This window comes from Gorilla gorilla, chromosome 5 (assembly GCF_029281585.2).
Source record: "Gorilla gorilla gorilla isolate KB3781 chromosome 5, NHGRI_mGorGor1-v2.1_pri, whole genome shotgun sequence".
NCBI lineage: Eukaryota > Metazoa > Chordata > Mammalia > Primates > Hominidae > Gorilla > Gorilla gorilla.
This window is the reverse complement of record NC_073229.2, coordinates 133,242,281-133,268,954: the sequence shown is the minus strand read 5'-3', so window position 1 is coordinate 133,268,954 and position 26,674 is coordinate 133,242,281. Positions and strand designations below refer to the sequence as shown.

General features: G+C 39.1%; 2 protein-coding genes across 10 annotated transcripts in view; one reads left to right on the top strand and one right to left on the bottom strand.

Annotated features, from left to right (window-relative positions):
• CEP57L1 (centrosomal protein 57 like 1) overlaps positions 1 to 6,660 on the bottom strand; it is a 70,606-nt gene extending 63,946 nt beyond the window's left edge. For 4 of the 9 annotated variants that reach the window (XM_055390741.2, XM_063707168.1, XM_055390740.2 and 1 more), the window contains exon 1: positions 6,226 to 6,485. Coding sequence is in view for 2 of the 9 variants with exons in the window: in XM_019029712.3 (XP_018885257.3) it covers positions 6,550 to 6,660 (111 nt within the window). In the remaining 7 variants the exon portion in view is untranslated. Of the gene's footprint in view, positions 1 to 1,445; positions 1,541 to 6,225 lie in introns of those variants that run through there. The other 5 variants (XM_055390742.2, XM_019029712.3, XM_031012201.3 and 2 more) reach the window with 5 other exon arrangements.
• A 14-nt stretch (positions 6,661 to 6,674) lies between these two features.
• Positions 6,675 to 26,674, top strand: part of SESN1 (sestrin 1) — a 106,565-nt gene continuing 86,565 nt past the window's right edge. The window contains exon 1 of the mRNA XM_019029708.3: positions 6,675 to 7,992. Within this exon, the coding sequence (XP_018885253.2) occupies positions 7,714 to 7,992 (279 nt within the window). The 5' untranslated portion in view covers positions 6,675 to 7,713. The remainder of the gene's footprint in view (positions 7,993 to 26,674) is intronic.

The following is a 26,674-nucleotide window of genomic DNA, read 5'->3' as shown; positions in this document are numbered from 1 at the left end:
CTGAGGCAGGAGAATGGCGTGAACCTGGCAGCGGAGTTTGCAGTGAGCCGAGATGGCGCCACTGCAGTCCAGCCTGCGCGAAAGAGTGAGACTCCGTCTCAAAAAAAAAAAAAAAAAGAAAAGAAAAACAGCTGTGAGTTTCTTACAAAGCTAAACATAGGGTTACCTGAGATCCAGCAATCATATTCCTAGATGAGTTAAAAATTTATGCCCAGAAAAAGCCTGCACATAAATTTTTAGGACACTTTATTCATAATTGATAAAAACTGGAAGCAACTAAGATGTCCTTCAAAAGGTGAATAAGCAAACTGTGATATATCCATACAATGGATTATTTTTCAGTGATAAAAACAAATGAGCTCCCAAGCCATACATATAAAGACATAAAATAACTATAAATGCACATTGCTAAGTAAAGGAGCCAGTCTAAAAGGCAACATACTGCATGATTCCACGGTCCATGACCAAAGTTAGCAAAACCTCTCAATATCTGTTCCCTAATTAATTACTCTTCTAAAATGTAACTGTGAAAATTTACTGATCTAAAGAAGTTCTTCTAAATTCCATAACATCTATTGATATGTTGCAGCAAAAAAGGCAGACTGTTTTGTTTTGTTTTTTTCCTAAGACAGAGTCATACTCTGTCACCCAGACTGGAGTGCAGTGGTGCGATCTTGGCTCACTGCAACCTCTGCCTCCCAGGCTCAGGCGATTCTCCTGCCTCAGCCTCCTGAGTAGTTGGGACTAGAGGCGTGTGCCATCATGCCTGGCTAATTTTTGTACTTTTAGTAGAGATGGACTTTCACCATGTTGGCCAGGATGGTCTCAAACTTCTGACCTCAGGTGATCCACCTGCCTCGGCCTCCCAAAGTGCTTGGATTACAGGTGTGAGCCACCATGCCCAGCCAAAAAGCAGACATTATGAATATAAGAACTCTGAATTAAACAATGTGAAACTGTATCACATTAAATAAAATTTTATGTGACCAGTAATTACATTTCCTAGGCTACAGATTCTGTAAACTTTCTTTCTTTCTTCTTCTTTTTTTTTTTTTTTTTGAGACAATCTCACTCTGTCACTCAGGCTAGAGTGCAATGGAACGATCTCAGCTCACTGCAACCTCTGCCTCCTGGGTTCAAGCGATTCTCCTGCCTCAGCCTCCCAAGTAGCTGGAATTACAGGTGCCCACCACCATGCCTGGCTAATTTTTGTATTTTCAGTAGAGACGGGGTTTCGCCATCTTGGCCGAGCTGGTCTCAAACTCCTGACCTCAAGTGATCGGCCCACCTCAGCCTCCCAAAGTGCTAGGATTATAGGCATAGGCCACTGTGCCCAGCTTTGTTTTTTTTAGGACGAACTTTCTGAAATGTTTTTATTATAATGTACCCTCGTCCATCCATTAATTACTTTGTGTTTTTGTAAATGATAGATAAATATGCCATACCTTTGAAAGTTCTGTGGCATTATATCATTCTTCCATTCATTCATTCCTTTATTCTTGCGTCACACATTTATTAAGTTTGTACTAGGTACCAGGCACTGTACTCAGAGGTAGAGATAAGATGATCAACAAAAACAAGCACAGTAGTTCCCCTTGTGTGCTTAAGCTCTACTGAAATAAACACACTTTAATCAAATCATGGCACAACTGCAAAACTAATTTGTAACATAAGAGCAACTCAAGGTTTATGGTGCAATAGGTCTATTTACAAGAAGAGTATTTAATTAGATCAGGGACACCTCTGAGAAAATGATTATTTGAGCAAAGACCTGCAAGAAGAGGAGTTAAAGACAGGCTAGAACAATCTGGACAAAGAACACAGTAAAAGAGTGCTGCATCCATACTCACTGTCTCCCATACTCTACTAAATAAAAGTACCCATTGTTGGGCATGGTGGCTCACGCCTGTAATCCCAGCACTTTGGGAGGCCGAGGCGGGTGGATCACGAGGTCAGCAGATCGAGACCATCCTGCCCAACATGGTGAAACCCTGTCTCTACTAAAAATACAAAAATTAGCTGGGCATGGTGGCGGGTGTCTGTAGTCCCAGCTACGCAGGAGGCTGAGGCAGGAGAATCACTTGAACCCAGGAGGCGGAGCTTGCAGTAAGCCGAGATAGCGCCACTGCACTCCAGCCTGGGCGACAAGAGCAAAAACTCCTTCTCAAAAATAAATAAATAAATAAATAAATAAATAAATAAATAAATAAATAAAAATAAATAAATAAAAGTACCCATCTGGCTTTTGTACCCTTTACTCCACCAAAAGTTTCTTATCAAGATCCCAATGACCTCCATGTTGCTAAATGTACTGGTCAATTATGAATCCTCATCTCATTTGACCTACAGCAACATTTAACATAACTTATTTTTCCTTCCTCCTTAATTACTTTCTTCATTTTGCTTCTAGAACACCTACTGAACAGTGGGTTTTCCTCTGTTCACTGGCTGCTCCTTCACAGTCACCTTTGCAGAGAACTCCAAATCCACCCAAACTCCATAGAATATCACTTTTGGTGATATCAACAACTGCTATCAAAACACTACTGTAAAATCCAAAATTATATCTATTGCCAGATCTTTCTCCTCACTTCTGGACTCATTTATTCAACTGCCTCCTCCACCTCCACATCTCAATGTGAATTTCTTAGAGGCATCTCAAACTTAACACGGCCAAGCTAAAATACCAACCTTTCCTCTCTCTCCCATTCACAAATCTGCAGATTTTCCCATAACAGTAAATGGCACTTCCTCCATTCTAGTTACTCAGGTTAGAAACTTTGAAGCCATTTTTGACTCTTACTCTCACACAATCTGTCAGCAAAATCTGTTGGATACTATCAAAATGTATCCAGATTCTGTCACCTGGATTATTACTTTAGTTTCCTAACCAGTCTCTCCGCTTCCACCCTTGCTTCCCTATGGTCTATGCTCAACACAATTTAAAAGAAATATTCACTTCAGGCCAGTTGCAGTGGCTTATGCCTCTAATCTCAGCACTTTGGGAGGCTGAGGCAGGAGGATCACTTGAGGCAATTACTTGAGGAGTTCAAGACCAGCCTGGGCAACACAGTGAGATCCTGTCTCTACAAAAAGACAAAAATTATCTCCACTTTTATGTAATTTCAGTTAAAAAAAAAAAAAAGGAAAAAATACAAAATTAGCTGGGCTTGTTGGCACGTGCCTGTAGTCCCAACTACCTGGGAGACTGAGGTGGGAGGATTACTTGAGCCCAGGAGTTCGAGGATGCAGTGAGCTATGACTATACTCCAGCCTGGGTGACATAGTCAGATTCTGTCTCATGAAAAAAGAAAGAGGCCGGGCACAGTGGCTCACGCCTGTAATCCAGCACTTTGCGAGGCTGAGGTGGGTGGATCACTTGAGGTCAGGAATTCAAGACCAGCCTGACCAACATGGTGAAACCCTGTCTCTACTAAAAATACAAAATTAGCCAGGTATGGTGGTGCATGCCTGTAATCCCAGCTACTTGGGAGGCTGAGGACGAAGAATCACTTAAACTTGGGAGGTGGAGGTTGCAGCGAGCCAAGATTGTGTTATTGCACTCCAGCCTGGGCAACAAGAGCAAAACTCCATTGAGACAGAGGGAGGGAGAGGGGGAGAGAGAGAGAGAGAGAGAGAGAGAGAGAGAGAGAGAAAGAGAGAGAGAAAGAGAGAGAGAGAGAAAAGTAGTCATTTTTTAAGTCAGATCATGCCCTCATCTGCGCAAAACTCTCCAATGCCTTCCCAACCCAATTAAAAATGTTAGTCCTTTCAGTCACCTACATGTTCTCCTACCATTACTTCCTTTCTCTGTGACCTCATGTTATTCTCCTCTTTGTACTCATTGTGCTCCAGCCACACTAGCCTTCTTGCTATTTCTCAAATGTGCACTCAGGCTCCTGCCCAAGGCCTTTGCACTAATTCTCTTCATTAGAATGCTATTTGCCCAGGCATCTACATGGTTTATTCCCTCCCCTACTTCATATCTCAGTTGTCCCCTTCTGGATTATGTCTTTTCTAACAACCTTATTTAAAAGTGAACCTTGCCCCTCACATCCTGGCACTCCCCATTCCCCTTCCCAGTTGTTTTATTCTCCACTGCATTTGTCTTCATTTCATTTACTAAGTGTTTTACATATTTATTTATTATCTCTCCTCAGTAGAATGCAAGCTCTATGACAGTAGGAATTTTTATATATTGTGGTCAATGCTGTATCTTCAATGTCCTGTTACATAAAAGGGACTCAACAGAGATTTGTTGAGTAAATGCGTGGGTGAAATGGAATATGAGAACCAATGACTGAAAAATGGACTGTATGGCTGATCTGGAGAGCAATATATGAAGTTAGTCTGAAAGAGTACCAGATGATGTCAGGCTTTATAAAGGAGTTTTGTCTTTAACAGTAGTAGGACACCACTGAACAGTTTTAACCAAGAGAAAATCTGATCAGATCTGCAGTTTCAAAAAATCATTCTGGCAGATATAACGGAGAACTAATGGAGGAGGGTCATTGTGAATAATTGCTACTGTAGTGGTCTTGAGAAATTATCGCAGTTTGAAGACAGGTGGAGAGAAAAATATATTTGAAGGATATTTTGGGAGATAAGGTTGGCAGAACTTCATAATAATTTGGCCATAGAAGTATGAAGGGCAAGAAGAAATAAAGAATAATGCTTAGCTTTCAAATTTTCACAAGTAGATGGATAGTAGTGTCCTTTGCGGAAATAAGGAACACTGAAAAAGAATTAGATTCATAAGAGATAACTATGCATTTGGTTTTAGGTATGTTGAGTTTGAGATGCTTTTGAGATATCCAAGAAGAAATATCCAAGAGATATTGTGAAAGCTGAGAGGTGAAGCTGAATGGAGCTATTCATTTGAGAGTCATAGGTGTTGGTGAAGCCATGGGTATACATGAGATCATATTTAACTACGGCATAAAAAGGCACCCAGCCTTAAGAAACTACCCGACCCTTTATGGGCTGGATAGAGGATGAAGATCCCAAAAAGGAGATGAAAACGGAATGGTTTTTGTTTTGCTTTTTCAATCACACGTTATTCCCTTTTTAAAATTCAGATTCAAACTAGAAGTGTCAGAATGTAACAAGGCTTTTGAAATTAGACCAATTCATCAGAACTATGCATCTATTCAAAAATAGCTCACTTACAGAAACGATGTAAAGAATTCACAATACCTGTCTCTTTGTAGCTTCAAAGTGCATCAATACACAAAAAGCACCCTTCCTGTCCCACCCCACACCGCCAAGTATGCATGATTTGGCTTACTGACGTTTCCTGAAAGTACCCTATCTCTCACTCTGGGCCTTAGCATATGCTGTTCTTTTGGTCTTCATTTCCCCTGGGATGAAGATTTCCCTGACTTTCCAAGATTGGGCTAAGTCATCTCCTTCTAGACATCCCAGTGATATCATATATTATTGTAACCGTATGTCTAACAACTAGTTCCTCTAACTAGTAAGACTGTCTTTTTCATTGTTGTATACTCAGTGCCTAGCAAGATGAAATTTTTAGAATTTAGTGCAATGCAATTCTGCAATGTAAAGAATTAAAATCTACACCGATTATCAGTCCACTGATGACCGTTCAAACCTCGACTTTTCTCAAATAATAACTTTTTAAAAGCAAACTAATTTTAAGCAAATGACTGAATCTTTTGAAAAAGTCGACTTAAGTTTTGGAGACTTTTACGGTTTTGCTTTCTTTTTCCTGCTGTATCCTTAAAGCCTGCAAGAATTCCTATCTAGGAATACTGGGGATTCTTTTACGAGATGGATTTGACAATTTGCTTTCAAAGCCCTGCCTAGGATTTCATTTGACTGAGCAAATAAAGCCCAGAACATCCCTAAGCAAAGGCAAACAAAGGTGCAAATGCGCAGAGATCCCAAATCCACCCCGCGTGTGTCCACAGAAAAGGGCGGAATCCGAGGCAGCAGCGCGAAGCTCCAGTTTCCACAGCATCCTTCCTTCTTGGCCTTACTTAGGCCGCTCCCTGCGACCCTTGGGATCAGGATCCCAAATCCTTGCCTCACCCACCACACCCCGCGCTTGGGCAGCTGGACTAGTCCTTCCCACGCAAGTCACTGGAAAAAGTCCTTGGACTAAGGGAGGCCACCCTAGATGGCTTTGTCTCCAAAATCCCAGAGGAAATGGAGGAAGGAAAAACCCTGTCAAGGAAAGGTGACAACCCAGCTTACAGTGCTTACCAAGCAGACGCTCTCAGTCAGCCCCTGCCACCGCTAACCGTTGGTTCGCGGGCACCCACAGGCAACGTCGCGGTGGCCCCTGGGGGTTGTAGTTTCTGTCGCAAACAAAACGCGCCGGCAGCATCGAAACTACATTCCCCACAAGTCAACGCGAAGACGTCCTACCGAGTTAAATCTGGGGTTTGGAGTAATAAAGAGGCCGTCACTACTTTTAGGGTGATCTCAAATGTAGACTCAATTTCTTCCAGGAGTCCCTTCGCGCCCTCTTTCTTTGTCGTGCTTGTTTTATGTGTGACGAAGTTTCAGTGTACTTCTACGTCTTACTTTTTCCTTCCCCTTCTCCAGGACAGAGTCCAAAAGTCCGGGAACGGAAACCGCCTCAGGGCGCAAGCTTAGCGCCTCCGGAGGCGCTTGGCCCAGTTCGCAGTCACGCATGCGTAGCAGCCGGCAGTGCGCGCGGCGCACTTGGGGTCCGGAGGTAGCCTGCCAGAGGGCGGGGCTTTTTCCTAAGGCTTTGCCTCGGCGGGTCGCGTCTGCCTGGGCGGGGAAGAAGGCGCTGGGGCCGGGGCGGCTCCCGGTTTGTGCCGGGCGGAGAAAGGGGAGGGGCTGGGGGTGAGGACCCCGTCTCCACTCCCTGCTCCCGCCCTCTGGGCTGATCCCCACCGATGGGGCTGGGCGAAGGGCGGGCTTTGCGCCTCGGGCCCCGCCGCCCCGCCAGCTCCGCGGCCCAGCCTGGCGCTCGAGGATTGCCAGGGCCGCCCTGTGCCCTCTGGCTCGGCGGTGGTGGGCGAGGGCTCAGGGATCGGAGAAGTAGCGTCTTCCCGGGGGTGCCGAATTGGCGGGGCTGGGGACGCTTTTTTTCACCGCCGCCCGCCGAGACTACGGCTGCCCGAGACTGCCGCCCTCCGACAGCGCCCAAGCCTCCGGCCGCTGCGGCCAGTGGGCCAGGGTTCGGCGAGCCTTCCCTGCCTGCGCCGGCCGGCTGCTGAGGCGCTGGGAGGAGCTGCGGAGGGCGGGGACTGGTGTCGGAGAAGGGGCGGGGTGGGAACGCCGGAGAGAACCCGGTGGCTGCACAGACAAAAAAGCCCGGAATGGCTGGAGGGTGTTCAACTGTTAACAGCCTTTTGGGGCAGAGCACAGATTTGACAGCTCCACAACGTGAGGATATCCACTGACCCCGCGAGACGGAGGAGAACGCTTCCCCGAAATTCTCTGCCCACCAAAGCCAGCGCTGCAAGGTTGCAACTTTCGAACTTTGTTTTTCCAGAAAGAAGACTGCCCTTTCGTGTACAAGGAGAGGGTGAGAGGGTGATCTAGCTTGTAGATCGGCTGAAGGCACCAGTGGTTCCAAATGTCACCCAGCTGTGTGTTTTCATGACGATTTGATTTCTCTGATTTTATTTTTACATTTTTGATTTAAAAAATACAAAGCAATTTTTTGGGGCATGCTGAAAGGTAACTGAAGACCGCAAAGGAAAAACTATTGTCATGGCTGAAGGAGAGAATGAAGTGAGATGGGATGGACTCTGCAGCAGAGATTCAACTACTAGGGAGACAGCACTGGAAAACATTAGGCAAACCATTTTGAGGAAAACCGAGTATCTTCGTTCGGTGAAAGAAACACCTCATCGTCCATCAGACGGGCTTTCAAATACCGAGTCTTCGGATGGGTTGAATAAGCTACTTGCTCATCTGCTTATGCTTTCTAAGAGGTGTCCCTTCAAAGATGTGAGAGAGAAAAGTGAGTTTATTCTGAAGAGCATCCAGGTAAGGAAGAGCATTTTAAATACAACTATGTCTCTAGTACAGTTAAATTTTACTTGCCATTATTCACATTGTGTTTGTTTCTATTAGGTTGTTATGTAAACTTTTATTATGAGTTTACATCTTTAGAGTGTTCTGTAAGTAAACAAGTAGTGTTTTTCTAGAGAGTTTTAGGCAGAAACTGCTTTGCTCCTGGAAGAATATATGAAAACTACAGTTAATTCCAAGTAAATACTTGTTTTTCCTTATATTTCTTTTTACATGTTGTTGGAAAATGTAGCCAGTGTTTTTTTTCACATTGTCACAGTGTTCTGAGTGTAAAGGCTCACATTTAAAAGCCTCTAAAATGATAAAGGATATTAAATGTTTCCTAGTCAGCCTGTTCAAGATAATTGGTGGAACAATTTTCTCTTATTTTTAAAAACAAAACAAACCAGGATGTGTTCTCTAAATGCAACCTCTCTTTTTTCAAGAAGAGAATTATATAAAATAATAAAAACCTATCTTAAAAGAAGCTAACATCTTCATGTTGAAAAGGTGGACCCAGGTGGGGTATTTGATAGAAACACTTTTATGGCAAATTGCTCAACTAGCTTTCTCTGTGTTTGCCTGAATTGTTTCTTTTTCACATGTGTAGCTATTTAAGATATGAGTGCAGCAGGTTAAAAATATTATAGTTTTTCCTCCATTTCATTCATAATTTATCCTGTTTTATTACAAGGTGTCTTAGAATACTTTTTTTTAAGTTTTTAGATATTGACAATATTCAGTAACACCTTATATATGCTTGTCAATCTTTACATTTCTCAGTCCACGTGTGTTGTCCAAAGTCCCGTATGAGAGATTTTTAAAATTTAAAATGTACTTGGGTAACTATGTAAGTTAAAAGTGACAGTTTTTATATACTGGCTTGAATTTAGTTTAAAGCAACAGAAAAATAATATCCACAAAATGAAGACTCTATTTAAGATCTTGGGATATTTCTTCTCATTAACACTTTGGAAACAATTGTTACAATTCAGAGTTACCCGAGAGGAATTAATATACTAGGTAACTGAGGTTTACCCTTTGAAACACAAAAAGTTATTTCTCTGTCTTCTAGACTGTAGTGACTGTAACAACCATTTTTGTCCATAATGGGGTCATCATTATGCATATCAACTATTGTTGTGCAGCAAAGGGTGGAGAACTGACTATATGATCCATTAGTTTTTATATTTTTGTGTGTAATTTTTATAGTTTTTCTGTTCTTTCCTTTGCCATCAGGATACTTGACTTTGGTCTCTTCCTGATCTTTCATTTTGCTGCTTAATTCATATTAGAATGAAACCAGATAACCAATCGTGTTAAGAGTTATATTGAAAATAAAAGTAAGCAGGCTCTGGGGAGCATAGTATCAAAGGATTTCAATATAATGATAAATAAGTGGGTACTGGAGTCAGAGTTGGGCTCAAATTCCACTCCTTTACTAATGTCCTTGCCTGTAACCTTGGGCAAATTCCTTGACCTTTCTTAGCTTGGATTTCCACATCTGTAAAATGGGAATAACAACACAGAGCTCTTGTGGGAATTAAATCAGATGTAAAGTACTCTGGTATATATAGTAGATGCTCCTCTCCCTTTCATAAGTGAAATACATAGACTATGCGATATATATTTCAAGACTCTTTCATCCTGCAAAAGGACTCAGGAATTTCCTGGGAAGGTTCCCTATAGACTTATACTCTTTTTTTCCATCTCGGCATCTGTTGTACAATTATAAAAGGCAATTTACTTATATTGTGTTATAAGCACATGCTTTTGTGTCTGTCTCCCATAGGAAGGCTATGAGTTCTTAAGAGTACTGGCTGGGACCTGGAAGCTACTAAATAAATATCCAGTGGATGAACAAATTTATACTTTCTTTCTGTTTTTCATCAGTAGTCTGAATAGATGAAGTTTTCAGTTTAGGGAGTTTCCACCCCAGCATCATTCATTTATGCTTGCAGTTATGCAACAAATGTTTATTGAACTCCTGCTGAATGTCATTCTGAGAACTGAAGACCAGTGGTAACAATTTTGACATCATACCAAAGGGAAACAGACCATAAAGAAGTAAACAAATATAAAATTTAATTTTAGATAGTAGGGGAAAGCTTTCCTGAGGCAATGACATTTAAGCAGAGACATGATAAATGAATAAATATTATCCATGTAAAGGTGAGATTTGTGAGGGGACATTCCGGACATAGGGAACAGTATGTATGAAGGCCTCATGACAAGGAGAGCAGATGAGTTCTAGGAGCTGAAAGTAATGCAATATGGCTGGGGCAGACAGTTTGAGGGTGGCGTGAATAGCTTAAGAGGACATACTCTGGAGTTTGGCAGACCTGGCTCCGATACTGTCATGTGTCACTTAATGACGGTGATACACTCTGAGAAATGCATCGTTAGGTGGTATCATATTTGTTTGAACATCATAGGGTGAAATCACACAAACCTAGATACTACACACCTAGGCTATGTGTTATATAGCCTGTTGTTTCTAGGCTACAAACCCATACAGCGTGTCACTGTACTGAATACGCTTTGGCAATTGTAATGCAATGGTAAGTATTTGTGTATCTAAACATAGAAAAGGTAGAGTAATAATATAGAATTACAACTGACCCTTGAACAGCATAGGTTTGAACTGCATGAGTCCACTTATAGGAAGATTATTTTTTCAATAGAAGTTATACTAAGTTGGGCAGGGTGGCTCACACCTATAATCCCAGCACTTTGGAAGGCTGAGGTGGAAAGATCTCCTGAGGTCAGGAGTTGGAGACCAGCCTGAACAACATAGCAAGACCCATCTCTACAAAAAGTCAAGAAAAAAAAATTAGCTGGGTGCAGTGGAGCACACCTGTAGTACCAGCTATTCAGGAGGCTAAGGCAGGAGGATCGCTTGAGCCCAAGAGTTCGAGGTTGCAGTGAGCTGTGATTGTCTCATTGCCCTCCAGCCCTCTGGCGACAGAGCAAAACCCTGTTTCAAACAAACAAACAAACAAAAGTTACACCTTGAGTATGCCTGCCTCTTCTGCCTCTCCTTCCGCCTATTCCACCTCTATCACCCCTGAGATAACAAGACCAACCCCTCCTCTTGATCCTCCTCCTCAGTGTACTCAAAGTGAAGACCGTAAGAATGAAGATCTTCATGATTATCCACGTCCACTTAATGAATGGTAAATATATGATCTCTTCATTATGATTTTCTTAATAACATTTCTTTTCTCTAGCTTATTTTATTGTAAGAATACAGTATATAATATGTATAACATACAAAATATGTGTTAATTGACTGTTTATATTATCAGTAAGGTTTCCAGTCAACAGTAGGCTATTGTTGGCTAAGTTTGGAGGGAGTCAAAAGTTAAACACAGATTTTCAACTGTGTGGAGGGTTGGCCCCCTAACCCCTTGTTGTTCAAGGGTCAAGTGTGTAATCTTATGAGGCCACTGTTGCATATGGGGGTCCATCATCAGCTGAAATGTTACGCAGTATGGGACTGTACTTTATTAACTCTACAACTTTGAATAAGTTACATAATCTATCCTTGAATCAGTTTCATCATCTGCAAAATGAGCATTATGCTTATGGTTCCTGCCTCACAATGTTGCTGTGAGAATAAAATAAATGATGTTTGCAAAGCATAGCACAGTGCCTAGCATAAAAGAAATGCTCAGTTAATGTTAGGTATGCCTGCTATTACTAGGCAGAAACCAGATCCCAGAGGGGCTTATACGCTATTTAAGGGTTGTGGACTTTATCATAGAAATAATGGAAGCCACTGGGGGATTTTGAGCAAGGTAGTATAGTGATTGATAGTGTGTCAGAAGGATCACTCTAGAGAATGGATTTCCATGGTCAAAAGTGGATGTGTGACATCAATTAGGAGGTTGTCCTACTAGCCTATGACAAAAGTGATAGTGGACTAGGATGTGAGGTAGGGCAGGAGGGAGTGGAAAAAATTAAAATGGGTCTGGTAGATATCAAGGAGTTAGAAACCACAGGATATAGTATTTAGTTGGATTTAGAAGACGAGGAAAATAACAAAATTAAGCATGGCTCTAAAGTTTTTGGCTTGAGGTACTTGGTGAATTGTGCAATTGTTTTCTGAGACAAAAGAGTGGCAGGGGGTCAATTTAGGGGAAAAATGACTGCTGTTTTAGACATGTTGAGTTTAAGTTGCCTATGAGACATCCAAGTAGAAATAGGTCCTAGATGAATTTCTGCCCCCGATACCGCTGTTCTAGTTCTGTCACTGCTATGTCTCCTTCTCCAGATTAAACTCACCCTCCACTTTTATAACTATCCTCCACATAGCTGTAGAGCCATTTATCTAAAATGAAAATCTATGTAACTTTACTGGCAAAAGCCCTTTAGAATAGAATTGAATTTAAACTTCTTAATGTCATATAGTACCCAGCATTATCTGGCTTTCACTTACCTCTCCAGCTTCACTGCCTACCATTTTAGCATCAGCCTCACATGAGAAAGCAAATATTAATTCAAATGTAGAACTCCATAATGCTTTCTGTTATTCATTAGTAAAGCAGCAAAAGCTGTGGTGCATATGCAATTTCTGCAGCTGCTCCTGAAAGCCCTTAATTGCTATAGGTCAGCTAAAAGGGCTATAGTTGGCAAGGGAGAAATGATGACAAGGTGGTAGAATGAATTCAATTCCAAGTAGCTAAATCTGTTAAAAAAAAAATGGACACATTGGGAGATAGCATCTTTTGTTTATACCCCAGTTCTCAATTTATTGATTCCACATCAGCATGTTTAAATATATTCACATTTTTGAGAAATATTCTGGGCCAGGCAGGCACTGTACTTAGGACTTGAAGATCAGTAAGAGTTGTTTCCTGCTTTTGAAGAAGGTTTTCTATTCTCATCCAAGGCTTTATACTGGGTTTTTAAAGAAACTTTAAAAAGAAGAATTACACATTTTGATACTCTTGATTCTCTAAACAAAGGAATGGGAGTATTAATACTGGCCCACTTTACTAATATAGTCTACTGGTGAACTATAGTCTTGATGATACATGTAATTAAGGAGGAAAATATGAGAGCACATATGTATCAAAAGATTTTGAGGCCTATCCAGAATAGCCAAGTACTTTTCCAAGAATGGTCATTTGGTCATTTTCGTAAGTTTGCCAGCAATCAATATTGTCTGAAAGTAAATTGGCTTAAGATAGAAAATTTAGAATAAGCAACAAAATAGTTATCTTTGGTAAGTGGGGTGGTGGAGGCTTTCATTTAGTAAAGTGATTATTACCCCCCCCCCCCCCACCTCCAGGAGAAATGAAACTTTCGTTGCTGGGTAGGATGCACATTTATAGCTGTTAGAGTTACAGTTGTAGTTGCAGTATCTAGTTGCTATCCAATTGAGTAATAAATAGATTGAAAATTTAACAATAAGTTTATTATTTCACATAATAAGTCTGGAGGTTGGCAGTTCCAAGCTTGATTGATTCATTGGCTCAACTACATTACTTGTCTGCTTTCTTTTTTTTGTTCTCCTTCCTCAGCATAGCAAATGATGTCTCCATTCCTACAGCATGCTATTCCAGGCACCATGTGCAGACATGACTATCTGCAGCTAAGAAGAAAAGAGTTTCTTCCCACGTCTCTCTCGGGGAAGAAAAGCTTTCCCAGAAACCCTCTAGCAGACTTCCTCTCAGTTTCTATTGACTGGGATTGGGTCACATGCCCTTTTCTAAGCCAGTCATTGATGAGGAAATTGGGCATTTCTATTTTTGGTTTGGACTAATCAGCATTCAGCCCCTAAGGACCAGGAGACCCGCCCCCTGCCCCCCCCATCACTTGAACAGAAAATTTCTCGATGAGGAGAAGCAGGACAGAAGGCAGTCAGGCCTAATTAGAGGCTTTCATTAAAACTGCATGTGTATCTAACTAGATAATATATCACTTGGTCTATTTATAATTTGGATCCAATTAGATTAGAAGCATACTTAATTCATTTATAGTGAGGCTATAAAATATAACAGATTGGAGACATTCTAGAAGCAGATTTGGTCTTTTTAAATGATTGTTTTGTTTTGATTTTTTTTTTAACTGCCATTTAGTGAGAGCCAAAAGTCTAAGGTAGTGCATGTCAAACATTCACTGCTGACTCTTAGATATCACAGCAAATATGAGAGTCCTCTTTCAATATTTACACTAAGCTTCTCTCTTCCATACCACTATTTTCTGGCCTTTCTTATTTTATTGATACATTGTGAACTCGGTCCCTTTCCCTCAGAAAGCCTCGTGGCTTACTTCTCATTGCCTCCTCTCATTCCTGTCTTTGACCACTTTCCTTCCTTGCTTTTGAGGCTCAGAGAGTATTCTTTATTCTCAGGTTTTCTGTCCTTCTTTGGATAAAGAATGTGAAGAAATTCAAGGCAAATCTTTAACTTTTTTTTTTCTAAATTGTTTGAAGACAGAGCCAATTTTTTTTAACTTTCTGACTTACAGGAGGAATCATATCTGTACTGTCTATACTCAGTGTCTTCTTTATAATATATAAATACATCCTGTCCTATGTTTTGACTCTTCAGAAAGATCAAAATTAACAACAGTACTCTTTATGTTTTCAGATTTCGTCTATTTTATTTTATTTATTTTTGTTTATTTATTTTGAGATGCTGTCTTGCTCTGTCGCGCAGGCTGTAGTGCAGTGGCACGATCTTGGCTCACTGCAACCTCTGCCTCCCAGGTTCAAGCGATTCTCCTGCCTCAGCCTCCTGAGTAGCTGGGATTACAGGTGGGCGCCACCACGCCCAGCTAATTTTTCTATTTTTAGTGGAGACAGGGGTTCACCATGTTGGCCAGGCTGGTCTTGAACTCCTGACCTTGTGATCCACCCATCTCGGCCTCCCAAAGTGCTGGGATTACGGGCATGAGCCACGGTGCCCGGCCTGATTTCATCTATTTTATTCCTGTTGGAGTGCCCCCATTGGCCTCTAACATGAAAAAAACTGATTCATTTAAAAAATATTTTTCTAACATAGTTATTTTGTTTACAAATGGGATATAGTATTTTGTACAAAGATGTTAAACACTTGCATAGTAAATTTTACTTTAAGATCATGGGTTGTTCATGACATCATGAAGGATCCTCTAAAACAATGGCTTAATTAGAATTTTTTCTCATTTTCAACACTTTGTGTCCTTACAGGTGCTGTATGTGCAGGCCATTCATGAAGTAAAAGAATTAGAAAGTAGGTGTACTGTTGTCTTTGTTTAGAGTTGTATTTATTTTTCTCTTGATAAGCCATTAGAAATTTGCAAAATATCTTTTTACCATTTGAATAGGTAATTAATAATTCAAACTGCTAACTTAAGGATTGTTGAAACTTTGGTCTGACAGAAAGTAGCTGTAGAATCTTGGGTATAATAAAGGATTCTTTTTGTTTTTTGAGATGGAGTCTCACTCTGTTGCCCAGGCTGGAGTGCAGTGGCATGATCTTGGCTGTCTGCAACCTCCACCTCCTGGGTTCAAGCAGTTCTCCCTGCCTCAGCCTCCCGAGTAGCTGGGATTACAGGTATGCACCACCACACCCAGCTAGTTTTTAGTAGAGATGGGGTTTCACCATGTTGGCCAGACTGGTCTTGAGCTTCTGACCTTAAGCGATCTGCCTGCCTTGGCTTCCCAAAGTGCTGGGATTGCAGGTGTGAGCCACCACGCCCGGCCTAATACAGGATTCTTAATCACTTAAAATTTTAATAAAATGGGCACTACTTTGGGTTAAATATTAATCATGAAGAATTTTCTAACTTAAAAATAGGCAGTGTTTATGTTGTAGCAAATTAGCATGGACTGGAAGGAACCATAGACATGAGAAAAATCTTAGAATTTGTGGAAGAACAGAGTTGATGCTGGTCAGGGAGGGCAGCATGCTTAAAGTGCTTAGAAGGATGAAAGTGCTGCTGGAAGTACATCAGCACCAAGCAAGCTTTGCCACCAATTCTAATCTCTACTTTGTCAGAATTTCTCAAATCAGTTTATTTTTTCACACGATGGTAAAATATCTAAATTTTTAAATAGAAGTCAGTGGAAAATAGGGTTTACTTTGACACATTGTTTCTAGCTCACATTTACTACATTAAGTGAGAAAGATTTGAAATGACCTTAAAGAAATTACTTAGTACTTTAATTAGGCTGGCAGAATATACTCAGGAAATCAGATTTCAAGGATTCTTCAGAATATTTGGTGATTGTATTTCTGTGTGTGTGTGACGGAGTCTCACTCTGTCACCTAGGCTGGAGTGCAGTGGCACGACCTCGGCTCACTGCAAGCTCCGCCTCCGGGGTTCACGCCATTCTCCTGCCTCAGCCTCCCAAGTAGCTGGGAATACAGGTGCCCGCCACCACACCCAGCTAATTTTTTGTATTTTTAGTAGAGACGGGATTTCACCATGATAGCCAGGATGGTCTCGATCTCCTCACCTTGTGATCCGCCTGCCTCAGCTTCCCAAAGTGCTGGGATTACAGGCATAAGCCACCGCGCCTGGCCGGTGATTGTATTTCTAGGGGCATTGACACACTAGAAATTTAGGTATGAAATCCTTAGCTAGATAGTCACACTATGAGAACATTATTTTTATGCTTGTTTTTTTTTTTTTTTCTGTTGGTTGCTACACTGAGTTAAGCCAGTGTCAATAAAGATACATGTACCATAAAGTTACTGTATAAAAGAAAAAAAAACTTTAAAAGATGCTTGTTTTTTTAAAAGTGCTTTTTTCGCTGGAGATACTTTGAGAGTTTCTGTAGGATGACTATTAGGAGCATTTATTAGATTTTCCCAGTTGGTATTTTATTATTAAAATCTGTCTATTACGAGTAGACTCACTGTTTGTGGCACACTTTTCAAATAAATAGATTAAAAACAACCTTTAGTTTGTAACAAAAAAATTCATGTTAAATTTGGCAAATAATAATTATCTGTATTCTCATGTTCTAATGTCTTTTATATAAAGAAATCTGATAGATTGTAATGAAATAGGGAATTACCTTGGAAAAACTAGATACTTTTAGCTTTGTATTTTACATAAATATTACCTTATTTTTAATTTTAAAAGTTAGAGGTCTTAGAATTATAAATTCTTTCATTTATTATAAAATCACCTTAGGACAATTCCTAAACTTTTATTTATTTTTTGTTTGTTTGTTTTGTTTTGTTTTGTTTTTGTTTTGAGACCGACTGTCGCTCTTGTTGCCCAGGCTGGAGTGCAATGGCGTGATTTCAGCTCACTGCAGCCTCCCCCTCAGGGTTCAAACGATTCTCCTGCCTCAGCCTCCCAAGTGGCTGGGAATACAGGCACCCGCCACGATGCCCGGCTATATTTTTAGTAGAGATGGGGTTTCACCATGTTGGCCAGGCTGGTTTCCAACCCCTGACCTCAAGTGAACCGCCTGCCTCGGCCTCCCAAAGTGCTAGGATTACAGGCGTGAGCCACTGTGCCTGACCTAATTCCTAAGCTTTTAAACAATACTAAAGGGAAAAAAATTTATGACATGAGCTTTGTGGTTTATATTACCCAAATAAACTTTAATATGTATATATAATCATTCATTGAATATACATATTCATTTAGTGAATAGTATTAATTTAGTATTTTAACTTAAAAGTTGTTTAAATTGACAAACTGACAAATATATATGCCTTGAAAAATTAACCATATGGGTAGGATAATTTTTACTTTTATTGTAATATTCAGTAAAGTCTAATTAGAATCTTTACCTTACTAAAAGTGAGCATTTACTGTTTTGATACCTCTGTGTTTGACAAGCACTGCACACTTGTCTTTAAATTTTACATGATTTCATTTTCTAGCTAGTTGGCAGGTGTTAGCTGTCTATAATTATAACTGAGTAATTTTTCAAATGCTATTCATAGCCTAAACACAGCAAGAAATTCTTCCAATCATGTGATAAAAACTGAGCCTTGCAAAATAGTGGTAGAGTGATATGTTCAATGGTACCGAAGGACATATTTAAGAGAAGCCTTTCAAAAGTAAAAAGTAATTTAAATGTTAGGGAGACAGGTTTTCTCACAGTGTAAGATCTCTCAAAGTCATTGATAGTGATTATACCTCAAATTAAGATGTATCTACTTTCTCATTGAACAAGTTAAGGTATACATTGACTGACTTAAATTATAACATATGACCTTTGTTGATGACAGTCATTCTGAGTATGAAAAATTGAAATTTTATTGAGACAATGTAAATTTTACCATTGAACCTAATGAATCATTTCTTCTCCTTTCATTCATTAGATTTGTGTATGTGTGTGTATCTACTATCTGCCAAACCCTATGCTTATCTATTTTTTTGACATGGGAAAGAAAAGGCTATATATTTCACTTAAGTTTAATAAAGGTTATACTTTAAAAAACAAAAGAAACTTTTTATATCTGATTTACTTTATTTCCTAACCATCTATTCTAAGTATCCACAGTCTCACTTTGACTAGAGATCTTACTTCAGAATGGTGTAAAGGTCATGTTGAATTTTCTTACTGGCCATGTGCTCATGAATAAATTAACCTCTACAGTCTCAGTTTCCTCATCTAGTAATTGACATTTTATTATCTCCCTTGTGGTATGATTCTAAAAATTAAGAGATGACATTGGTAAACCATTTTGTAAACTTCAGTATACTGTACAAATTTAACTGTGAATAAACTCTTTGAACCTTTGTTTACTTATCTGTAAAATGAGAATAATAATACTTCATACAGTGGGTCTGAGAATTATTTGAACGTGTAAAGCATGTAGAAGTAAACCTAACACATAGTAAGTGCACAACAAATATTGGTGATGATTGTCATGGTGATGATAATGATGCATTTGATCTAGATCTTCCATCTAATGAGTCAAACTTGAAACTGCCATTAGTTTAGAAATGGATACGCTTGATTTTTATGTGATTGACTTTCATACATCCCGCACTTTATCCACATGTATTGAAAATCCCTAATTGCCTTTTGTACATTAAATTCCATTTTAATACATCGTGTCATAGGGTACCACTGCCCCAGTGTAAGTGTTAGTAGTTGCCCAAAGTGACAGCAGTTCTGGAGCAACCAGCCCTTCCTTGGAGTCCAGCATCATTCTGGTATGCCAGCATGGCACCAGCAGGGAGAGGTTGCAGAGAGGCAGCTGCATGGATCATCCAGGTGATCAAGTGCACATGGAGAGACCCATGGCCAAAGTTTGTGCTTCAGTACCTGGACAGCATTGGAGGATAATGGTCAAGACCATGGGCTGTGAAGTTAGTCAGACCGGGTTTAAGTCCTGCTCTGCCAAACTGTGTGACTGGGCAAGTTACATAACCTCCTTAAGCCTCAGTTCCCTTACAGAGTTATGAGCAATGCTTACTGGAACCCAGTAAGCACTCAGTGAATGTGAGTACTTAGTATTCTATTCTGCCTCCTTCCTCTAGGGGAGGAGATAGGAAGTTGAGCCCTCTAGCACTATATGCCCTTAGAGCCCCCAAGTCTCCAGCCAACTGAGAAAGTTTTAAGCTACTTTGAAGGTTCATTGGTCCTAGGGGAAATAGTGCCTCTAGGAACTATAAGGATTTTATAAATATTGTTTTAGCTCTCTGGGAACTGGACTTCCTTTACACTGTGTTAGTCTCTTATTTCACTTATAAACATTTAACTTTCAACGTGTCTTCAGGGACACATAATATAGGAAAGCAAGTGATTGTTTGTATGCCGGTATTGCCAGTAAGCGACCGAATACTCTGCTCCTGGTTGATTCATGTCTAGTACTCCAAGCAAGTTATCTACTACAGAAGTTTCTTTCCTTGACGGTCTAATGAGGACATTAGAGCTGCCCTATCAGTGTTTCTACTGTGCTTCCCCCAATGGGAGCTTGACATACTAAGCAGAAAGTCTTCAAAACAGTGCTTTCTGTGTCAGACAGCCTGATATAATTTAGAAGAAAGGAACTAAGCAAGGTTGAATTTGCTTGGTAATATCTGGCAGGTGTCTTTGGGGCTCCTGCTGAGCTCCCAATGCCTGCCTCTTTTATCTTCTGTGAATTGGGGTGGATGGGAGGGGAGGGGCAGAGGTGGCACCAGACTTTCCTGTCTGCTTTAAAATGTGCCATGGAATTGGAATCAAGTTGTCTTAAGGAGCCATTAGCAGTCTGCATGCTTTTGAAAACAAGAAGAAAAGGCATTCTGTATGCCACACCTAACCCTTAGCCCTTTTCATGTAATAATTCATTCAACCTTCCCAACATTGTATGGGTAGATATTTTTATTCCCATTTTATCTGTCAAGAAAAAACAAGGCCCAGATGGGTTAAAAACTTGCCCAAGTTATCATAGCTAATGCAAGTTGAATATGTCTTATCCAAAATGCTTAAGACCAGGCTGGGCACCATGACTCACACCTGTGATCCCAGGGTTTTGTTGGATTGCTTGAGCCCAGAGTTCAACACCTGCTTGGGCAACATAGTGAGACCTCATCTCTACAAAAAATACAAACATTAGCTGGGCATGGTGGTGCATGCCTGTGGTCCCAGTTCCTTGGGAGGTAAAGTAGGAGGATTGCTTGAGCCCAGGAGGTCAAGGCTGCAGTAAGTCAAGATTGCACCACTGCACTCCAGCCTGGGCAACAGAGGGAGGCCCTGTTTCAAAACTGAACAAAATGCTTGGGACCAAAAGTGTTTCAGATTTCAGATTTTTTTTTTTTTGATTTTGGAATATTTGCATATGTATAATGAGATATCTTCGGGACGTAACCCAAATCTAAACACAAAATATATCTGTTTTATATATACCTTATCACATAATCTGAAGGTAATTTTTATGCAATACTTTGAATAATTTTTTTGCATGAAATAGTCTGTATTAAGTACTTGTGTGTGGAATTTTTCTACTTGGGGTGTCGTGTCAGTTCTCAAAATGTTTCAGACTTTGGAGCATTTGGGATTTGGGATTTTTGGATTAGGGATGCTCAATCTGTAAGAGGAGGAGTCAGGTTTAAAACCCAGGCATGAGACTCAAGAGTCTGTGCTTTCCAACATTATACCTCATTATCTGAATAAAAATTTAACGTTAAGATTCCTAACAGTGAAAATATATTACTTTCTTTCCCAAATTGTTTTCCTTCAAGGTAAAACTTAAAACTTTTCTAGGGGAAACCACATTCTCAGATGTTATTAAGTTGCATATCAAGTTCTTATTTAAACCTTGACCCATGTTGAAATTGATTTGAACCCTACTGAATCTTCATGTTTCACTGTGGTGTATAATTTTCATTATGTTGTCATTATAAAAGTTGCCTGATCGCAAGGATTCTGTGGACTGTGATCCTGGAAATATGGTGTATAAAAGGCTTATTTTTATATTAAGAGATTCCTAGTAAGATGATTTATTTAATGCACTACCTAAAAGAAAATTTGGTATATTTCCATGAGCAATAGACTCAAGATTAGCTTTGAAAGTTAAAAGAGCATTCTCCTAGCTAGTTCATTGTTGCCATGACAGTGCTGGCAGTGCAAGTGTTGTAGTAACTCCTTGCAATGATCTTATTTTAGACCCTAACGTTTGCAGTGCTGAACGTCCCCTTCCCCGCCCCACAAGTAACTCTAGTGGAAAAGTACTGGTTTTATAACTGGCTTCTGGCTTTATAGCTGAAAGACTGCACTATTGTGGGCTTGAAAAAATAGTGTAGGAGTGTTGAGTATTTTTCCTGTGGATTATAAATGTTTGAAATCTCCCAAAATACGGTTTTGCATTACATATCATACAGCAAGTTGTTTATAGCTAAAAAGAAAAGGAGCCTCAATTGTCTTTAGAAATCAAGCCTAGGTTGTATAAGTACATTGAGCTCATACAGAAATCATTCTCCCATTTGTATGCTCATGCATACTTCAGATTCAACTTATTCTTTTATTCAGTTATTATGGAAAATTATCATTAGAATCATAAAGGATTGTGTTTAAACAATGTAGAAAAGTACTTTTTTGCATCCCTTTCATAATTCAGCATTTATTTCATAAATTGTAACATTTTAGTCTTGATTTCTTAAAAAGCAAACTCACCTAAGTTATATAATGTTCAGAAATTACTCAATTTGAACTGGGTACCCAAACCAACATAATTGTTGAGGCATTTTTAACTTTGTTGCTTATGTTTTAGATTTTAAAATACCTCACTGAGATTTTCTAATTGTAAATCCTATTATGACAGTACCATTAAGCACAAAATATTTGCAAATTTATAAGAGTAAATGCCATTTTTGTCCTTTTGCATACCATTTGTTAGGTCAGAGTTTTGATATGTGCGCTAAAAATCTGTTATAATATGATGAAACAAAATTATTTTGGCAACTGACCTTGTCAAGGAAGATGGAAAGTCTAACTGTTATACCTCATTAGTGACAACTGCTTTTTTCTTAAATACTACATTAAAGCTTAATTCATCTTCCTTAGGTGTTAAAGATTTAAACATATCTTGCATGATTGGGCCTGTATTGAATATTAGAGTATGAATATCAGACAGTCCCTTTTGTTTCTTTTTTTTTTTTCAGTTTAACACAGAAAAATAACTTTATAAGCAAAAATTTGACCCCAGGCTAGAATTGCATTTAGCCTTTCCACCAGGCAATGAGAATTTATCAGAAGTGTGTTTATTTTTATTCTCTTAGTGGTAATTATTCCGATAAAGAAATATCCAATTCCAGTCTACGATGGTCTTTGATGGCTCCCTTTTTGAATTTGGAAGTAGATATATAGTAATATATGAAGATTCAAACCTTGAGATAAATATTCTTTCATTTCATACAATATATTATTTTAATTGGTCAGAATGAGACTAAATTATGATTAGCTCCTTTCTCTTGTTAAAATACAGAATTACAGGGTTGTTATTTTTTTTCCTGAATCCCACAGCACCTCTATAGCAGACCTCCCTCTCCACCTAAGGCTGAAATAAATATGCTTTTTAAAGATAAGGTTAGAATTCATTTGAAATATTTCTTTATGTCTGACACTGTTTTGGCATTGTGGGGGATGTAAAAACAAAAGAAAACAACTATTGCCCTTAAGAATTTTGTAGTGAAAATCGAAGAACAAATTAAGACTGGCTAAAAATGTGAAATTTTATGGTACTGTGTTGACAACAGTGCAGCTGTTGGTGGGACAGTGCATCATACAGCCAGACTTTCTAGAGGGCAGTTTGAATATTAGTCCAAACTTTAAAAGTGTGTACATGTTAATATATTTATGATATAAATGTATTATCTATATGTCTTTTATATACAAGTGGGTAATTAAATATCAAACAGCAGGGATTATAGATATAAAGAATTATTATTTATATTTATATTTTATTTTATTTTGAGACAGTGTCTTACTCCATCACCCAGGCTGGAGCACAGCAGTGTGACTATAGCTCACTGCACCTTCAATCCTGGGTTCAAGCAATCCTCCCACCTCAGCCTCTTAAGTAGCTGGGACTACAGATGCACACCACTGCACCGAGCCAATTTTTAAGTTTTTTGTAGAGACAGGGTCTCATTATGTTGCCTAGGCTGGTCACGAACTTATTATAATTATTGAAAATTGTTTTAAAATGTATGTATAGGAAAAGAAATAAATATACAAATTTAAATAGAAAAGACAGCTTTAAAATAGTATGTAAAATATTTATTATTATAGAGAAGAGGGAAAAGTCAGGAAACTCTCATGCACCAAAATATTAACCATAGTTCTCTTTTAGAAATAGAGTTATTGGTGATTTAAATTTTTCTTTGAATAATGGTAATCATTAGTAATTAATTTTTGATATGACTTGTTTAATGAATTAAAAAAATTAAAATCATTTAAATTTATTGAGTGCTTACCATATGGCATTGTGATAAGCATTTTACATATAACATTTGCAGTGTTTCCATGGGTTACAGGTTTTGAGGAAGAGATCTTTCCCAAACAAAAGAAGTACACAAATATGCATGAACCCACTCACTATAATGTTAGATTAAGTTTCTGATTTATTTAGTCAAGGAAACGGGAAGCTCTTAGGCATTCTCATTGAGAAGAAGTACTTGCAGCCGCCTTAGTGCTCTTTCCTTGGACCCCAGGGTTCCCAAAGGTGGGGTGCAGCTGCTGGTGACACTGTCTGATCATGTGGGTTACACCAGATCTGCAAAACTCAGTTCATGCCATACTATTGTCTTTTTATATTTGGGGTTTACATTCATATTCTGGATGAGTTTACACAACTATCTGTGCACTTTGTCTGAAGTCTCATTTCCCTGCAATCTCCAATTTTATACCTACAACAATTCTGGGAGGTGAGTTTTAGATTTTATAGATGAGGAAACAGACCCAGAAAGATGAACTTAAATAGTGAATACTGGAGTCGAGAAGGCATGTCTGATTTCTAAGTCTCTGTTCTTAATCACTAGTCTATTTTCCTAGAGTTTTTTGGTTTTTTTGTTTTTGCTTTTTACAGTGAGCATGTATTATTTTTGTATTGGAAAACAAAATCAATGGGGAAAAAGTATGTGAAATGTAGGGTGATACAGTACAGTCATGTGTCACATAATGACATTTCAGTCAACAACAGACTGCATATACAATAGTGGTCCTATAAGATTATAATATATTTTTACTGTACTTTTTCTATGTTTAGATATGTTTAGATACAAAAATACTTATCGTTATGTTAGAACTGCCTACAATATTCAGTCCAGCAACATGCTATAGAAGTTCGCAGCCTAGGAGCAATAGGCTCTACCATAAAGCCTAGGTGTGTAGTAGAGTTTACCCTCTAGGTTTGTGTAAACATACACAATGATTTTTGCACAAAGATTAGATCACATAACAACACATTTCTCAGAATATATTTGTGTCATTAAGCGAAGCATGACTGTAATTCAAAGCAAGGAAAGATCAGGATGGGTTGGAATAATAAAGACAGCTTAATACAGCAAATAAATTTTACTGTAATAATTAACTTTTATTCTCAGTTCGTCTGTCGTTTACACAAGTATACACTGCCTCTATCCCAAACATGCCTAAACCAAATCTCGGATGACTGGCTGGAAGTAATTAATGCTCTGTTGTTGTTTCCTGCAGACTAAGTTTTGGCCTCATTTTTGTTTCCTTTTTGTGGCCCCCTTTTATCTTCCTTGCGCCATCTGTCAGTGCCTGTATGAACATGTAACTATAACTTGTGTCAAAGCTCCTCACTACATTGATGGGCATTATAAATAAAACAATTCCAATAAAACAAGTTTCCATAAAGTAATACCCTCGTAATTTAAAGACTGAGATGGCCAAAAGAAGTTGTAAAATTTACATTAAAGAATTGAAATTTCCCTAGAATGTTACTATGCTTGACATTCAAACTCATACACTTATACTATATTGAAAACTTATTGAAAGAAAGTAGATTCTTATCAAGCAAATTAAACTTACAGCATAAACTAGGACTGATATTCAGCCAGTATGCATTGGCACAGCAGTACTTGTTAAAATACTGAACTCTTTTCATACTAGTTGGTAAATAGTAAATAGAAGCTGCAAACCACAGTACAATTAATGATACATAATAAAGATGGATGATTTATCTTAGAAACCACACATGCACTTAGATTCCAATCTAGTCTGGTCACTGAAGCATGGAACTAGGAAGTTTGCTCAAACATCATATTATTTATTTCAGATGTTGGGGAAAGTGCAGAAGTCCTTGGATGACAGAGAGAGACTATGCAGTGAACTGGAGAGGACCTAATTTGTGAAAGTGTCAGTCATGCCAAAGGGAGGAGCAGGGTCCAGGCTTAGGTGGTTACTGCAGAGGCTTCCACAAGCCGAGGAAAAAGACCCTCAGAGTCATTCCCTCTGGGGTCGGGGAGGGGGTGTTGAGGAGCTTTTATTTTTTTAACAACTGAATTAGTTTTTTATAGCCTCATTACAAATTTGGTAGTTTAAAACAACACACAACTATTATTTCACAATTTCTGTGAATTAGGAATCTGCTTACACCTTAGCTGGGATCCCTGTTTCAGGGTCTCCTATAAAGCTGCAATTACAGTATCTGCCAGGGCCATGGTCTCATCTGAAGGCTCAAATTGGGAAGAGTTTTCATCCAAGTTCATTCAGATGATGTAAGATTCAGTTCCTTGCAGGCTAATGGATTGAGGGCCTCAAGTTCTTAGTTATGTTAGCTGGAGGCCACCCTCAGTTCTTTGCCACATGGGCCTTTCCATTTGCTTCTTCAAAGGAAACGTGAGGAGCTAGAGAGAGTATTAGCCTGAGAGTGCCAGCAAGACAGAAATCACAGTCTTTTATAGCCTAATCTTGGAAAAAACATCCCATAACTTTTACCTTAATCACTTCATTAGAAACCAGCCAACTAGGTTTAGTCCATACTCAAAAGGAACAGATTACAGAAAAGAGTGAATACCAGGAGGATCATTAGGAACCATTTTAAAAGCCATTGGGAACCATTACCCTAACAACCTATCTCCTGAAGCTAGGAGTTAGGAAAAGAGTCCTTCCTGCATACTATGAAGAGAGCTGTGATTTAGGGTATATGCTTAGAAACCTGATTAATGTCAGAATAGAGTGTGCTTCAGCTAGTGATAGTATGAGTCCAGTCTCGACTTCTTCCTACCTTTGCAACCA